Source organism: Macrobrachium rosenbergii, chromosome 24 (genome assembly GCF_040412425.1).
Source record: "Macrobrachium rosenbergii isolate ZJJX-2024 chromosome 24, ASM4041242v1, whole genome shotgun sequence".
NCBI classification, from domain to species: Eukaryota; Metazoa; Arthropoda; class Malacostraca; order Decapoda; family Palaemonidae; genus Macrobrachium; species Macrobrachium rosenbergii.
Genome location: NC_089764.1, coordinates 36,463,891 through 36,481,852, shown reverse-complemented (window position 1 = coordinate 36,481,852; position 17,962 = coordinate 36,463,891). Strand labels below are relative to the sequence as shown.

Below are 17,962 nucleotides of genomic sequence, written 5' to 3'. Positions count from 1 at the left end.
ACCAGCTTCTCTAATCCTTCAACATATTTTCATCTAAATCACTTACCTGTATTCTTGGTTAACAATATAAAATCACAATGTGTTATCTCAAATCATTAATGAATATTGTACATAAGCTAACATCAGATGATGTATACAAAGAACTGACATAAGTAAAGCAAATACTGTATCTATTTAAAAACTGATGGATTACCGCTACAAGCTTCTGACATTCTTAAACAGTACAGAAAATGCAGTGAGTTCACCACTTTAACATTTTTGAACATTGTACATCAGCAGAGTTAATAGGAAGAATGGTCAGTATAAAGAAATTGATTTGTAGTTGTGATACGAAGCTTCTTTCTATACTTGGAAATTGTAATGACATCAGCTACAATTTTGCTGAGTTTAACAATTTCACTTATCTGGTGATTAAAAGGAACCATCTGGTAACAGCCATATATCATTAAAAGAATGAAAGAAGAGAAAAAGGTCAGATTTGTATGTTTAGCAATAGAGTAAACTTTCACTCTTCTACACATTAATTAGACAAGTTCAATGCTGTATAGAGTCAATCTTTATTATCCAACATTACTTAGCTCTTTTTATTACTGAATTTCAACTGCACAGGTATGTTAGTGTTTATAATAATACCAGGTATACAATCCTTTATCCGAAATCCTTGAGGCCAGATGTGTTTTGGTTTTGGGAATTTTTCGGATTTCAGAACTGTGGGGGTCAGGAGCGTAATCAAACATCACTACTGCAGCAAAAACATGTTTTTTTTCATTTTTCATGTTCTTTCATTATAGTTATTTATTCATTATAGTTTATTATTATTTATATTAACCCCTTCACTACCGGGAAGTCTGCATGTACGTCTTTTACGGTCCAGTAATACAAGACCGCGATGTACGCTTGAAAAGCAAAGCAGTTTTCTCACGCTTAGACGGGTTTCAGACATAGTATTGTGTATGAGAGAGGTGCTGAAGCACCATCCACTATTCATTCTAGCCAATGAGTGTCTGATGGACGTCGTGACGTCATTTTCATATGAGGATATTACGAGAGGCATTGTCCAACAAGTACCAGTGCACCTCAGGCTATTATCTGAGGAGGGTTATCACGATATTATGCGTAATCCATGTGGATTTGAATTCGAAACGTTTTTTTCTTTTGATTGCAGTTTTTTTTTTTTTTTTTTTTTTTTTTTTTTTTAGCGTCATGTCGGATGATAGTGTTTCAGAGTCACGGTCTGAGTACCTGCCAGATCTATCAGATGATGATTATAGTGATAGTGGAGATAGTTTCTTAGAGGACGACAGTGACAACGAGTGTTTGGAAGACACCGAACCTATTGTCAATGAAGGTTGGTGGTGCATATGTAATCAATTTTGTGACGTGCGCCCAGACCCACCCCCGGATTTCACGGAGGGTAAAAATGGGATCTCTGCTTACACACCAGATTTCACCTGCCCACGTGATGCATTTTGTTATTTTTTTTGTGGTGATGTAATTGACAGATTGTGTGAATGGATGAATGCTCGGGCAGAGGAGTATTTTTGCTCAACAGGAAAGCGTAAGGTGAATGGACTTCTATGGAGGCCTGTTGCTCATGATGAGATGTGTGTTTTTTATAGCTTGCTGATGATAATGGGGGTGAATAAAATGCCTCGTCCTGCTATTACTACTATTGCTACTATTATTATTTCACTAATACTTTACTACTTTTTCTGCTACTTTACTACTATTTCTACTACTTTATAACTGTTTCTATTTTTACAATTACTTTTTCCACTCTATCCTTATTATTTTTTTTGCCAACGTGGTAAAAAATATTCATTGACATATACACAATGTTTTCACATAAGAATATAAAGGAAAAATATGAATAACATATAAAATTTAGTGGGAGCAAGTGATGATTAACCCTTAAACGCCTACTGGACGTATCATACGTCGACTAAAATTGTCTGTTGGGTGCCAAGTGGACGTACCGTCACGCCGACTACAAAAATTTCAACCTTCGGTCAACTTTGACTCGACCGAAATGGTCGAAAAACGCAATTGTAAGCTAAAACTCTTACATTCTAGTAATATTCAATCATGTACCTTCATTTTGCAACAAATTGGAAGTCTCTAGCACAATATTTCGATTTATGGTGAATTTTTTTAAAAAACTTTTTCCTTACGCTCTCGCGGTAACTTGGCAGAAAATTTCAGAAATTCTTTCGTCATTTTGTCGTAATTTTTGCACTGTTCTATATTAGCCGTTACATAAAGTTTTATATATGAAAATGTGCGCAATTTCATGTACAATACAACAGAAAATAACTCATGGTTGTAGCTTTTATCAGTTTTGAAATATTTTCATATAAATCACGATAACTGCCAAAATTTCAACCTTCGGTCAACTTTGACTCGATCGAAATGGTCAAAACGCAATTGTAAGCTCAAACTCTTACATTCTAGTAATATTCAATCATTTACCTTCATTTTGCAACAAACTGGAAGTCTCTACAATATTCAAATTTATATTAGGTGAATTTCTGAAAATAAAAAATCATGATAACTGCCAAAATTTCTGCCAATCAATCTTCATAATATTCAATTTTGCAAACAAACTGCTCTAGCACAATATCTCAATTTATGGTGAATTTCTGAAAAAAAAAAAACTTTTTCCTTACATCTGCGCGCGGTAACTCGGCCGAACATCTCAGAAATTCTTTCGTCATGTTGTCGTAATGTTTGCATCGTTTTACATTAGTCGTTACATAAACTTTTATATATGAAAATGTGCGCAATTTCATGTAGAATACAACAGAAGATAGCTCATGGTTGTAGCTTTTATCAGTTTTGAAATATTTTCACATAAATCACAATAACTGCCAAAATTTCAACCTTCGGTCAACTTTAACTCGACTGAAATGGTCAAAAAACGCAATTGTAAGCTAAAAGTCTTACATTCTAGTAATATTCAATCGTTTACCTTCATTTTGCAATAAATTGGAAGTCTCTAGCACAATATTTCGATTTATGGTGAATTTTTTAAAAAAGCATTTTCCTTACGTCTCTTGCTGTAACTCGGCCGAACATCTCAGAAATTCTTTCGTCTCGTTGTCGTAATATTTGCACCGTTTTATATTAGTCGTTACATAAAGTTTTATATATGAAAATGTGTGCAATTTCATGTACAATACAACAGAAAATAACTCATGGTTGTAGCTTTTAACAGTTTTGAAATATTTTCATATAAATCACGATAAATAGAAAAAATTTTACTTTCGGTCAACTTTAACTCGACCGAAATGGTCGAAAACTGCAATTGTAAGCTAAAACACTTACAGTCTAGTAATATTCAATCAATTAGCTTCATTTTTCAACAAACGGGAAGTCTGTAGCACAATATTTCAATTTATGGTGAATTTTTGAAAACTACATTTTTTTACGTCCGCGCGTTACGAATTCATGCATCATTTTGTGATAATATTTTCTCTGTGTTGCTTTGATCGTTTTACAATTTGTTATATACCAAAATCATCGCAATTTAGTGTACAATACAACTAAAAGAAAATTAAATCATTAGCTTTAACAGTTGTGCTTACAGCGCGATTTGTATACAATTATGTTTTTTTTTTCGCTGTCATATATTCCAATATTTATATTTGATAATGATATTTTTTTCATTTCTGATGGTTGCATACTAAACTTCAGGCAATGACAAAAAAAGGAGCCAAAAATGAACTCTTAATCTTAAAAACTAAGCGTGCTGTGATTCTTTGAAAAAAACTTTTTTTTCGCTTCGGCGCTAACTCACCGAACGCCGCCGGCATACGGGAGACGTTTTTGTAAATAGAGGCTCGGCATTTAAGGGTTAATATACTTGCGGTTGACAGGGGGTCTCATGCGGTATGCAAGCGTTAGCGGCAATGCAACAGGCCGGTGGCAAAGGGGTTAATTAATATACTGTTAAATGAATGTGACAAACATTTTATTACTGATTAAGATCACCAATAATAAAATAGTGGGACAATTACGACCACATGTTCACTAACACATTATTTTCAACAGAAACATTCAGTAAAATGCAAAAATATAAATACTGTAATCAGAATAACTGTAATTCAACTTGAGACTTTTAACAATAAGTAAGACTATAAACTACATTTCATAATATCGACATTGGAGAGGGTTTTTTTATTGTCACTATGTCATCATCAGTTAGCAGTTGTAAATTTAATCATTACGACACTGTGTGTGGGATTTTCCATGCCACTATATTAAAGTTGTGGGATTTTTTATACCACTATAATAAAGTTAAAACTGTTAAATTCTTGTTTTCAGAAGAAATAATCATATAAAGCAAATTATTGAGTAATTTTTGCCATTAGCAGTCAAATAATCACGATCATTGGCAACGTTCAAACTTAGTGCCATCACGACACGTCTATATATAGAACAGAAGTAGAGGGCAGTCATTTGCTAACAGATCTCCATGGCAACCAGCCAGCCAATTAAGTTTTAGCTGCATTCTGTTTGACAAAGAAAGTTTTGCTCACATGAAGCTGACAATGACATGTGTGTGTTTTGAATACAGTACATAGTATTTAATAGTGTATGTACTTTACTGATTACATGAAGAATAGAATGAATTCCTTCTCATTTTTTAGTGCAAAATTGTTGATTCAGAGATTCTTCCGCAACAAAAGAATTTTTTTTTTTTTGCCTCAGACGTGTCTTCTTCCTCACTGGCAGATTTCATCAGCTCTTCCAAATCCAGGTCCGTCAGGGGGTCAGAATGGTCATCAATGAGGGTGCTGACTTTGTCCTCGGTAATGTCATCAAAGCCTTCTCCACCAAGTACCCTCACCAACTGGATTGCATTATTAATGGCCGAATGTTGAATTTCTTCAGGAGAGAAGCCCTTATAATTGTGAACACACACTAGCCACAACTTCTTCCAGCATGCGTTAAGGGTCTCCTTTTTCATATCTTTCAACATTCAGTCGATGATCGTCAGACATGTGGCAATCATGAAATTACGCCAATACTTCTTCAGTGTAAATTCACTGTCAGCGTCCACTGCCTTCACAAGGTACTCAAGGGAGTTCCGGGTGTAGAGTGTCTTGAAGGCACATATCACACCCTGGTCCATAGGCTGGAGGAGAGAGGTGGTGTTAGCAGGGAGGAACTCGAGTTGGACTCCCTCGTAATAAAGATCCAAAGGGTGGCCACCAACATTATCCATGACACCACCACCACCACTCCATGCACAAGTCATTGAGGTAATCCTTAAATTGAGAGATGAAGCTCTGAATGAACCAGTCAGACATGATTACTTCAGTGATCCAGGCCTTGGGGTTGTGCATCCAAAATACAGGCAGCAAGTGATTGTTCTAATTCCTGAGGGCCTTGAGGTTTGCAGCCTTGTAAATGAGGCCTGGTTTCAGCATGAAGCCAGCAGCATTACCACACATGATGAGGGAAAACCCTATCCTTCTGGGCCTTGAACTCAGAGGCTCTGGCTTCTTCCTTCCTGAGGTATGTCCATGAAGGCATCTTCTTCCAGAACAAGCCAGTCTCGTCCATACTGAATACCTGCTGTGGATGGTAGCCCTTGTTCCTGATGATTGTCTTTGGAGGTCTCGGGATATTTAGCAGCTGCTGCTGTGTCTGCCGATGCCGCTTCCCTATGCAGAGAAGCACTCTTTAGTTGGAACCGCCTCTGAAAACTGTGGAACCACCCTTGCTGGCTAGAAAACCTTCAGGAGCTGACGATGGTCCTGCTTCTTCCTCTTCTACTTCGGCAAGTTCGTCGAAGCCTAAGAAGTCTGCTTCCTGTACGTCGCTGCCTTATGTAACAGTCATAAACTGCTGGTAGAGCTGTTGTGCCTTCTCACAAATGATGTTGGTGTTGAGGGGGACGTCCTTCTTACGGCATTCCACGATCCAAAACGCCAAGGCCGACTCCATCCATGATGCTCTTATGCACAGTGGAAAGACTAAAATGCAGTCTTTGTACAGCAATTAATGCCATTCTTTCTCCCAAACTGTTACCCTTTCATTACCTATTAAAACATATGTTGAATGGTACTCTGTACAAGTTAATTGCTGTACTATGACAATAACTAAAAACATCTATTCTAAACTTTCTTAGACAACACTAAGTGCTTGGCATCAAACCTTCCCACACAATGCAGCACACTCTGGGAGTCACTAAAAAAAATTTTTTTTGCATTACAATTTCTTTGAAACTTAAAATTGTATATTATCTACAGTACAAACTGATGACATACTGCACGGGGAGCCACTGTGCTCAATATCTGAGAAATAGCTCCAAATCCAGCAACAACATTCCGATTAGAGCCAATAGTATATGTATAGTCTAACCCTAAATTTCTTACAAAACAGCAATACAGTACAGTGCAAAATTCAAGCTACTGTTGCACTTGGTTGTGCTTCTCCAGCCTACTAATGGCCTTGAAAAGGATGGAGAATTCCAGAAAAACTACCACAGAAGTGCTGCTATACGAGGACATGGTATTTTAAACTTCTCTGCAAATCAAGCTCATATCTCCCAAGATGTCAGAGCAGAATATCACAAGAGTATGATATCTATGCCCTGACTGACAGCAAATCGCTGATGGCTGAGACATTAAAAGTGAATTAGCAGCTGAGGATATGTGGATCCATGATGCACATGCACAGGATGATTACAGCTCCTCCCTCTGTCAGTTCAAAGACCACAGATTTGGGCTACATATGTGTTATGAGCTTGCATGAACAAAATTCATAAAAATTATGTTCTTGACCACCATCACCAATACAGTATACTTGTAAATACAGTAACTACAGGATGACTGCTCTTTGATATGATCATCAAACACTTACATACCAGAATCTGTTAATTTTTTCTGGAACAAGATCAACAAATTGACACTTTTTTCTTTTATAATAAAAAAAAGTTATATAAAATCTAATTCTTACCTTCTCTTTTGGTTTCTCCTTCAAACGTCCAGCAGAAGTAGGTGATACGGAACTCTGAAATCTGATAGTTACAAAACTATTATTTGTGTTGCTTTACTTCAAATGGTCAGTAAGTACTTTGTGTCAATGAGTCTACTCACTGTAATATGCATTACATTGAGCAACCCACGCTTTGCTAATGTTTATTCCCCAGAAAATCTAACCTGTAAATTATGAATGATTTGTCAGGCACTTATGTTTTACCAATGTTACATATTTTAAAAAAGCATCACTGATCAACAAAGAAAACTTAGTGTTCTATTTACTTCTAAAAAAGCATACCTCTCTAAAATGGGTCAGATTCCTTATCATATGTACAGCAGTCAGAAATATCAAGGGAACTGTGGACTAAAGTATTTTTAAAGCCAACTTCCTCCATTTAAGCTAGAGGTTCTTAACCAGGGGTGTAAGGCCAGTTCCTAACGGGTGCGAGGGTGACTATGAATATATTAAAGCAAAATATATTTTTATACATGCATGTTATAATAATCAGAATTGGATCTGTTTACACAGCATTTACGAATAACTACGACTCCATATTCACAGTCTTGGAATAACTATGCATCTACTTACACAAACGACTCTAGATACACGCTCATCTGCATCTAGACTGACTGACCTAAATCAACACTGCATCTAAATACCCACAACTGTGAAGCTGGTTGCATCAAAATACACAAATTGTGAAGATGATCTTTTTGCACAAGGAGAATACTGTACAATGTAAGTTATATGCAAATAATTTCCTAGACAATGATTTAACTTAGACTATATATTTTTTTTTTTTTTTTTTACAAAATAAGGCAGTACACTGCTAATGATTGCTGTATTAAGAGTACAGGCAAATTAGTCATATTAGAATGTAGCTAATTTAGAGTCCTAGCCTAATCCCAAACACAGTTTAAGTTCAATAGGCAATTAAGAATTAACCAGTGACAAAAGAGAATCCAGGCCTAACTTTGTTGTTTTCCTTCCTAACTTTGGGAAAATATTTTGAGCACTGCCCTACAACATCCACATTTTATGATTTTCAGTGACCTAGGCATTATAGGGTACAGAAAAAAAAAACATGGGTTTTTGGAGTTCTGTAATAGCAAAGAATTTATGGTTATTTGCTCAGTTTTGATGGGCAACTCCAAACCTTCTTCAGGGTTTTCTGCAGGCTGAGGTTATCTCAGAAATGGCCAAAAATATTGAAAATCTTTATTAAACAAGGGAGGGGAAAACCCTACTCCTTCCAAGCCAGGCCAGATGCCCCACATTCTGTTAGGTTAGGGTCTCGACTAAGATGGTCTAGGCTTTGGAACCTCACAGCATAGCCTAGGGTACTCTAGATTCACTAGGTACTGTTAAAGACGAAGTATAGTTAAATTTGGGTAAAGTTTTTTTTGGCAAAATTTACTCAGACACGTATACTTATACTCCCCCAGTCTGCAGTCCCCAGTTTCTGCCAGGGACTTCAAACCTAATATACTGAAGTGTAGTTAAGGTTAGGCCACGTTTTTCTGGCAAACTCTACTCAAACACATATTTATACTCCACCAGTCTGCAGTCACTCCCCAGTTTCAGCCAGGGACTTCAAACTCTAGTATATTGAAGTGTAGTTAAGGTCAAGTTCTTTGCCAAAAAACTTAACCTAACCTTAACTAGACGTCATCTTTAACAGTACCTAGTGAATCAAGAGTAGCCTCGGCTACGCTGTGAGGTTTCAAGAGCATGCACATGTATATATCTCTTTTTATGAAGTGTACGTGTCTACACAGTTTGAAAGTCATAGCAGTAATCTTCCTTAACACATTAAATCTAGCAACCCAATTTGTGTTTCTTGAAAACTCGACCGCGTACACTTAACTTTTTAATTGAATCTCTATCTGTATATGGCAAAAGCCAGGAAAACTCAAGACTCAGCAAACACAATAGAATGTGTTTGATCACAGACCACAGTAATCCCGTAATGTTGTTTTCGATACCCTGTAACTTATTATTGTACCAAAATAATTTTCCCAAATTAGGAAGACAAACACCATAAGTTAGGCCTAGCTTCTCTTGTGTCATCTGTTAATTCTTAATTGTCTACGGAATTTCCACTGTCTCTGTTTAGGCTAGGGCTCCAGTTTAGCCACATAAGTTATGACTAATTTGCCTATTCACTTAATATGGCAATCATTAGCTGAGTGTATTACCTAATTTTGTAAGAAAAGTATAAAGTATAAGTTAAACTGTTGTTTAGTAAACTGTTTGCCTATAACTTCAGTTCCTTGTGCAAAAATTATTTTTTGCATTTTTTACTATAATAAACAACTTTTATTCGTCATTTTTTTTATTTCATGACTCTTACAACCTAAAAGTTTGTACTTTTGAAAATATTTCTCGAAGGCAAGGGTAAAGCCTCACTTCCAAAGCTCTATTTCAGTCTGTGAAGACTAAAGTTATTAGTTTGCACCTCACTGAGCAGATTGCTAATGGATGCAAACTACTGTATAAATGACCTGGTTGTATCACTGTTAACATTAAAATAGAAAAATTCTCCATTTCAAAAATATTTATGGTATAAATCTGATTATTATTATTAAAGTAGTTTAACCAGACCACTGAGCTGACTTTCAGCTCTCATAGGGCTGGCCCAAAGGATTTCATTAAAATACTAGGTCCAGGCCTGAAGTCAAGCGCTAGGACCCAATAGATCATCCGATACAGAGATGAATGAACTAAAACTAAATTAAAAACTGCACACAAGCACATCCTCTCATACAATAAATACATTTACTCAGACTTCCTTACATGCATACTAAAATGGTATATTAAAATTCAGAATATAAATTAAACAAAACTTTAAAAATTTTCTTTTGGTAAAATTCAAATGTTACAAGGGTTTTCATGCTTTTATTATTTACTTATTTTTATATTTTATTAATTAAATTACAGTTCTTCAAGAACATCAAAACTGGAACGACTGAAAATGAGAAAGATTGACAAAATTTCTTTCACTGATCTATCTGATAAAATAGTTGAATTAGACTCCTGTACTGATTTTGAATATAAGATTTTCAAAAAAGGAAGTTATTTATTTGTAAAAGGTTTTATTTTCAAATCTAGGCCTTATTACCTGTGTTTAATTTTTCATGAATGTGTCTTATTAAAACAATGGCACTGTACTTTGATATCCAATAAGCCTATATTGTATATTTTTTATAGAATCTGGAAGGTCAAAATTCTACATACCATAGCCTCCAACTGGGAAAGGATGGCAGCAGAGAAAGGAAAATAAGAAGTGCAGAATAAACTAGAAACTATATTACATAGAAAAGCCAAGTGGAACCAAATACTTAAAGAGTGAATGAGACCTATGCGAGTTCGTTAAAAAAAAACATTTCCGCCTAGCTTGAAATTCTGCGGTTCCAATGATTCAACTAATAATCAGAATGACCATAGCATAATTTGGTCATAACTGGAAGTCAGGGCACAATGCCCTAGGCTAGGTTAAGGGAAGGTTAGGATAGGATATACATGTATTAGTGTTTTTATCAATTTTTATTCAAGTACTGTACAAACTTATGCTCCCCCGACCTGCAGTCACTCCCAAGTTCCTGCATGTGACTTGAAACTAATATATTCCTCAAAAAGCAAGCATATGTATGTATTTCTAAATGTAAACTGTACATATCTATGCAGTCTGAAATTCATAGCTGTAATCTTCTTAACACTAGTTCCAGCAACCCAATTAGCATTTGGTCAAAACTCAATCCCTTACACTTTCTTAGGTTTTAATTAAACCTTTATCTGTATATGGCAAATGCCACTGACACCCACGACCCACTAAGTACATTAAAATGTTTTTGATTAAAGAACTCTAGAAACCCCTTATGCTGTTTTTTGGTACGCTGTAACTTAGCCTAATGCACTGTAACAGTAAAATGTAGCTATTAAAAGAGCAGTGGACAAAATATATTTTTAAAAATTAGGAAGGCATATATCAAAGTTAGGCCTAGCTTCTCTTTTGTCATCTGTTAATTCCTACAGGTTAGGACTCTATTTTAGCCATACGTAATCATGACTAATTCGTTTATTCACTTAACATGGCATTCATTGGCCGAGCATACAGTACTAACTAATTCTGTAATAAAAATATTAGTCTTAGTTAGAATTTTGATTAGTGCATTGTTTGCACTTAACTTCAGCTGCTGTGGAGTCTCCTTATGCTTAAAGAATTTTGAGTAACAGCCTTTACTAGCTGCACTTTTAATCTCATGAATCTTACAACCTGTAAGTCTGAACAAGGTTGATAATTCTCCAAGGAGAGTGTAATACATCAGTTTCAGAGTCCTATTTAAATCTACGAAGACTCCAGTTAGTTTGCCCCTCACATCGGATTGCAAATGGATGCAAACTACTGTATAATTAACCTGGATTTTTCATTGTTAACATGAAAACAGAAAGACCTTTCCCCCTTTCAAAAGTGTTTAAGGTATAGATCTCATAATACAGGGGTGAACTAGACTCCTGTATTGATTTTAAATATAGGATTTTCCAAAAGATTGTTCTTTATTCTGTAAGATTTAAAAGGTCTTATTTTCACATGTAGGGCTAAATAATTGTGTTCAGATTTGTATAGATGTTGTCTCGCAGCATTGGCACTGTACTTTTATATCTGATTGGCCTACATTGTGTATTTTTTTTTTTATAGCATCTGGAGAGGGAAAATGCTACAAGCCAAAGGCCCCCCAAACAGGGAAAGCAACCCAGCGGTTAAAAGAAAACGAGAAGCAATGACTAAAATACATAAGAGTAAACTGCATAGCAAAGTAAGGCCAATATTAAAAACCAAATAAACAATGAAATAAAACCCATATAAGCTTGCTCAACAACAAAAAAATAAAAACATCTGCAACAAGTCTGAAAATCTGCAGTTCCAACGATTCAGCTACTGTATGTAATTAGCAGGGCCATACCATAATTTGGTCGTAACTGGAACAAAACTTATAGATAACTGTGTGGTACTGAATCTTTTATGGAATAAATTGCAAGGCTGTTCGAATTAACTGAATATCTACTGTACTACTTAATGGTGCACAGTATAGTCTGGGAAAATTTTAAAGGAGGAGAAAACAAACATGTTATAAAACATCCAAAATGAGCTAATTAAACAATAGTGCCAAATAAATCAGTCTGTGATAAGAAATGGAATATAGCTCAAGTTTTTGCCCAGCAACTTGAGATGCAAACAGGGAAGCAATATTTGGAAAATTGAAGAATAAAAGAATTAAAACATTTCCCCAGGACAAACAAGTATCTTAAAGAAATACTTTTAACCAATTGATGAGGGTTAGACTATATTTTTCACAAAATTGAATTTCAGTAAGGAAAAACACAAATTCTAAATCAGTTGCAATTAGTAAAAGCAATGTTAACAAAAAGATGTGAGGTGAGGGTAGATCCACTTGTCTAGATCTAATAATAAGCATACTTTGAGTTTTGCCTAATTTTACCTGAAACTGTTATGTGATTCGGCAGCAAGAGATTTACTGTACACTCAGGAGATGGAATTGGTACAGACAGAGTAGGATCATCGGTGTAAGCAATGATCTTGCTTTCAGTGCTAAACCCCATATTTTGCTTATAGAGCACAAACGGTACTTGGCCAAAAGCATTACTATGAGGAACACCAGTGATTACATTCAGGAATTTCAGTTAAATTATCCAAACCTATTGTTTTTGCATAATAAAAGTGACGCTAAAGCATTTAATGAAGTTCCTTATGTTATTTGAGCTTAATGTATCTAACGGAACATGCGCTGTATCTAGATTCACATATTTCCCATTGTTTCAAAGGGCATTCACGAGTAATAATAGTTACAGAGTGCTCAAACTTAAAACTTAAAAGTAATAACAGAAAAATTTAACCAATCTTTTCAAGACTTTTAAACATATGTTCATCTCGTTTAGCAAAACTACCAGTCAAATATTCAGTCTTCTAACTTGATTTTAAAATGTTTTACATGGCTCTTGATTAAGTAAGTATACCTTAGTTTAACCAGACCACTGAGCTGATTAACAGCTCTCCTAGGGCTGGCCTGAAGGATTGGACTTATTGGTTACCTAGCAACGGGACCTACAGCTTATTGTGGAATCCGAACCACATTGTACCGAGAAATGAATTTCTATCACCAGAAATAAATTCTTCTAATTATTCATTGGCCGGCCGGAGACTCGAACTCGGGCCTAACAGAGTGCTAGCCAAGAACTCTATCGACTCGCCCAACAAGGAACTACACGGCTCTTGAAATTTTGAAAAATTTTCATCAGTTGGCCTGCCAAGGCCATGAAGAACATGAGATCTACAAGGGACATAATAAAACCTAATTTTCTTGTTTTTAGAGTAATATTAAAGTTATTTTATTATTCTGCAAGTATTTTACTAGTTGAACATCTGCAGAAAGTTTAGTTAATACCATCCGGCTAATAAACTTGTACAAAGCTTTTGAAGATTTCAAATCGCTATTACTCATTGAAATTCACTTAAAACTTGCTTAATAGTCTCAAAAATCAATTTTTTACACTAATCTACACCATATAGGTGATTTTCAGCTAATTTGGTTGATTTTTAGTAAGAAATAATAATGTCAGTCTAGATGTATCTTCATTCTAATTTAATAATAATAATAATAATAATAATAATAATAATAATACTATTATTATTATTATTATTATTATTATTATTATTATCAATTTTACAGCAGTGTTCTGATTTTTGCCATGCAAAAAAAAAAACTGTAAGCTTTGTGAATGAAGATTAAAAAATGTAGTTTTGTTATTAGTACACACCACATCAATTTTGTACTTTAGCATTTTTTTTACATCAGCAATTCAGGGGGTACAAGAATGGACTGCCGATTTGAGAGGGGTGCATACATTGAAAAAGGTTAAGAACCACTGATTTAAGCAAAGCCAACTTCCTTCACTTAAGCAGAAGAACTCTTGAATGTATGCATAAGCAACATCAAAAATTATCTTACCTGCTATCTTTGTGAACTTTCTCATCCCCTGAATACATCTGATAATTACCACCAACTGATCTGGTATCATTCTGAGAAATACAGTAAAACAGGTAACTTGTTAATATGAACGCTTTTGTACTCTATACTAAATCACCAAATCAATTTTACTTACCCTCAATTCTAAGAGCATTTCACATACAGTTTCCAATGAAAATCTTAAAAATATAACAATAAGTGTTTCCACTTACTGGATATTCTTATTATACTGGTGAAACTTGCCAGCATTTTTGCAACATCCAGTAACTATCCTCATTTAATGAACACAAAGAAAGAGTGCTCTTTTAATGAACATTCACTTAGTAAACTGATTTAATGAACATTCAGAAAGTATACTAATGTAACGGAAAACCAACAAGAATGCTCATTTAACAAACATCCACTATGCTAATTTAATGAACACCAAGTATGTTCACCTAATGAACATCCCAACAGAACATCCAGCACATATGCTAACTTAGTGAAGTTTACTGATTCTACTGCATTTCATTTAATGATTTTAATTCAATCTTCAATTCAGGGGTTAATGGACAAGGCAAATTACTGCTCTTATCTAGCCTACAGCTCATAAGTAAAGAAATGGTAAGAGGAAAGACTGACCTAACCTTTAAAGAATTAACTGTTGGAGAAATAATTAATTATTAATATTAAAACAGTTTAACAAGACCACTGAGCTGACTATCAGCTCTCATAGGGCTGGCCTGAAGGATTTGGATGAAGTGACAGGTCTAGGCAAGAGGCCACTGGGACCAAATAGGTCTGAAAATGAAATTAAAAAGTGCACAAAGGGATAAGCTCTCATACTGGAACATGCTCGCTCAATAAGTACATCTCACTCAATAAGTACATTTATACTCATGTTTCCACATTTACTCAAAAAAAGGTATATTAAAATTCAGAATAAGTAAAAGTTTAAAACTGAATTGTTTTAAAATTCATTAGATGCCCTAAGGGTTTCCGTATTTTTATTATTTACCTTTCATATTTTATCAATTATATCACAGCTCCTCATGAACATTAAAATTGATATTACTGAAAATGTAGAAGATTCTGACAAAATTTCCTTTATTGTAGAAATTCTGACAAAATTTCCTTTATTGATCTACTTCCAAAATTTGATAACAATCACTGCAGGTTATATTTTGGACATTCACACAAAACAAGCTTCAATGTTATCAACACTTTGCACTCTGGGCATTCGGGAGGAGGGCCATGTGGACTGTTGATTGATTGATTGATTGATTGATTGATTGATTATAAAATTTAGGTCTTGAAGACCAAGCGCTGGAACCCATCAGGATTATTCAGCGCAACGATGGAGATGAAATATAGAAATTAATGGTGTGACTGATAATGAAAAGGTGAATGATAACATACTGTACTAGTAAAATTCAGTGTTAAAATATGAACATAAAAAATGAAGAACGATATTAAATAAAAAACATAAATATATATATATAAAAATTATATATTCAAAATATATATACTTAATATACAAAATAAATATGACAAATCTTTAATAAATATATTAAATTATATCTCATTAAAAAGATCATAATCTCTCAGATAATCCATAAGGTTATCTACCTCAACATCATTTAAAATTTCAAAAACAGCCTTCCCCACTAATAAGTGCTTTGCCCTAAGGCTGTAAAGACGTCAGATGTCTCTTCATTTTCGCATCAATCACGTCATGCACTGCATTTCTTAATATGTCAAGACTCTCATGTAAATATTCATGTGTAGAATTTCCTGGCCTTTCTGCCGATATGTATTTCATCACTGTACACTTACTGTCTCTCAAAATTGCCATTTGTTTGTCTGTCAACAAACACTAATTGTTCAGAGCACGGGTCACGGCGATCGTAGGTCAGGCACCACGTTTCTGTCCGCACTCTGCCATGTATACCTACGCCCAAGTTATAAACAATTTAATACCCAGTTGACCTTTCTTGTCCTCACAAGGTGATTAAATCTAGGACAGTGCACCAGCATGTGCTCAACGGATAGCTGATCACCACAGTGAGCATAAACTGGGGCACTGGTTCCCTCTAAAATATAACTATGGGTGAAGCAGGTATGGCCAATCCTAAGCCGTGTTAGGATGATCTTGAATCTTCTGTTATGATTAAAACCCGAGCCCCAAAAATCAATACTTTTTCTACTATTTCTGTACTTCCTATTTGTGGATAAAATGGAGAGGTCCACCTCTGCTACCATTTCTTACAAATGTATCCTCTAATAACTGGACGCATATCCAAATGTGACACCTTACTAGTTAAGAAATCACATCTTGCAGCATCCTTTGCTTTACTATCAGCCAGGTCGTTCCCTTCTATACCAGTGTGCCCAAGAATACAACAAAATTTAACTGATTTGTGGCAAGCAGAAAGATAAAAAAAGCCATTCCTGAGCCTTTTGAATTAAGGGATAGGTATGATTAAACTTCTTTAGGGCTTCTAAAACACTCGAGTCACTATATACTACTGTGGATTTAAATTTCTTATCAGATGCAAGATTTAAAGCATCAACTATGGCTGTTGCTTCAGCGATGAATATGGATGAGGAGTCTGGCAATTTTTTCACATGTGATTCCCCCTCACACACCACTGCACATCCTACTCCATCTTCTGATTTTGATCCATCAGCATAATTTTCTGTCATTTATAAGTCTCTCATCATGCTCCAAAAACTTGTTTCTGACTTCTTGTTCCGGACAACCTTTCTCCTCTATCTTTTTAATGCAGACATCTATTGCTGGAATAAACCATGGAGGGATAACAGGATGTTTAACCTGTAGGATATTCTGCATTTTTATACTTTCATCCTCCAGTTCACCCAGTTGTCTGATTTCAAATGGTATTGAAGATCTAGACCCAAAAAGCCTTGAGTCACACTGTTTTAAGATCTCAAAAGAAGGATTCTCCTTTGAGCTTTTCAGCTGCATGGTGTATCTCAGACCTAGCTCATGCCTCCTCAAGTCCAGTGGTAGCTGATTAGAGTCTACATAAATACTTTCAATGGGTGAATTTCTAAAATCACCAGTGCAGATCCTTAGCCCCATATTATGCACAACGTCCAATTCCTAAAGTTTAGTCTTTGAAGCAGATGAGTATAGTTGGCAGCCATAGTCTAACTTAAATAAAGTTACTGCATTATAAAGCCTTAACAACGATTTTTTATCAGCACCCCAATTAAAATCACACACTACTTTTAAAATATTTAGTGATCTCTTCACTTTCACTTTTAACTGGTCAATATGATTATTCCAAGCGAGCTTTTCATCAAAGACCATTCCTAAAAATTTTTACTTCAGTAGAGTAAGGTAAAATAATTCCATTTAAGGTAAGAGTTGGAATGGTTTCCTTAGTTCAGCGTCTGCAGTACCAAACAGCGACAGTTTTTGATTCGGAGAATCGAAATCCTTGCTCATCAGCCCACTTGCTTACTTTATTGGCAGCTCTTTGCATGAACCTGTTAGTAGATACTGCATCATATCCTGTACAGTACAGAGGCAAGTCATCTACAAATAAAGGGCCTTTACTGGTGATGATATCTTTTCTAATACTTCATTAATGGCAACATCAAACGGGGTGACACTAAGGACACTACCTTGGGGAACTCCCTCTTCTTGTAAGAAAGGTCGCGATACATGATTCCCAACTCTTACATTTATACAGTATATCTTTCTGATAAAAACGAATTTGTAAATCTGATCATTTTTCCTTTAATGCCCATTTTATAAAACTCTTTTATAATACAAAAATGCCATGTGGTGTTGTATACCTTTTCCAAATCAAAGAAAACGCCTATTGTTTGGCTCTGTTTAGCAAAACCTTGTTGTATATGGTCTGAAAGCCTGAGCAAGGGATTCAAAGCAGATCTCGTTTTCCTAAAGCCAAACT

At 35.2% G+C, this 17,962-nt stretch overlaps 1 protein-coding gene across 1 annotated transcript in view; it reads right to left on the bottom strand.

The window, feature by feature from the left end:
- LOC136852023 (tudor domain-containing protein 1-like) overlaps positions 1-17,962 on the bottom strand; it is a 114,770-nt gene that overhangs the window by 58,309 nt on the left and 38,499 nt on the right. Inside the window, exons 7-8 of the mRNA XM_067126496.1 lie at positions 14,019-14,089; positions 6,967-7,027 (exon numbers count right to left, since the gene is read on the bottom strand). Coding sequence (XP_066982597.1) covers positions 6,967-7,027; positions 14,019-14,089 — 132 coding nt within the window. The remainder of the gene's footprint in view (positions 1-6,966; positions 7,028-14,018; positions 14,090-17,962) is intronic.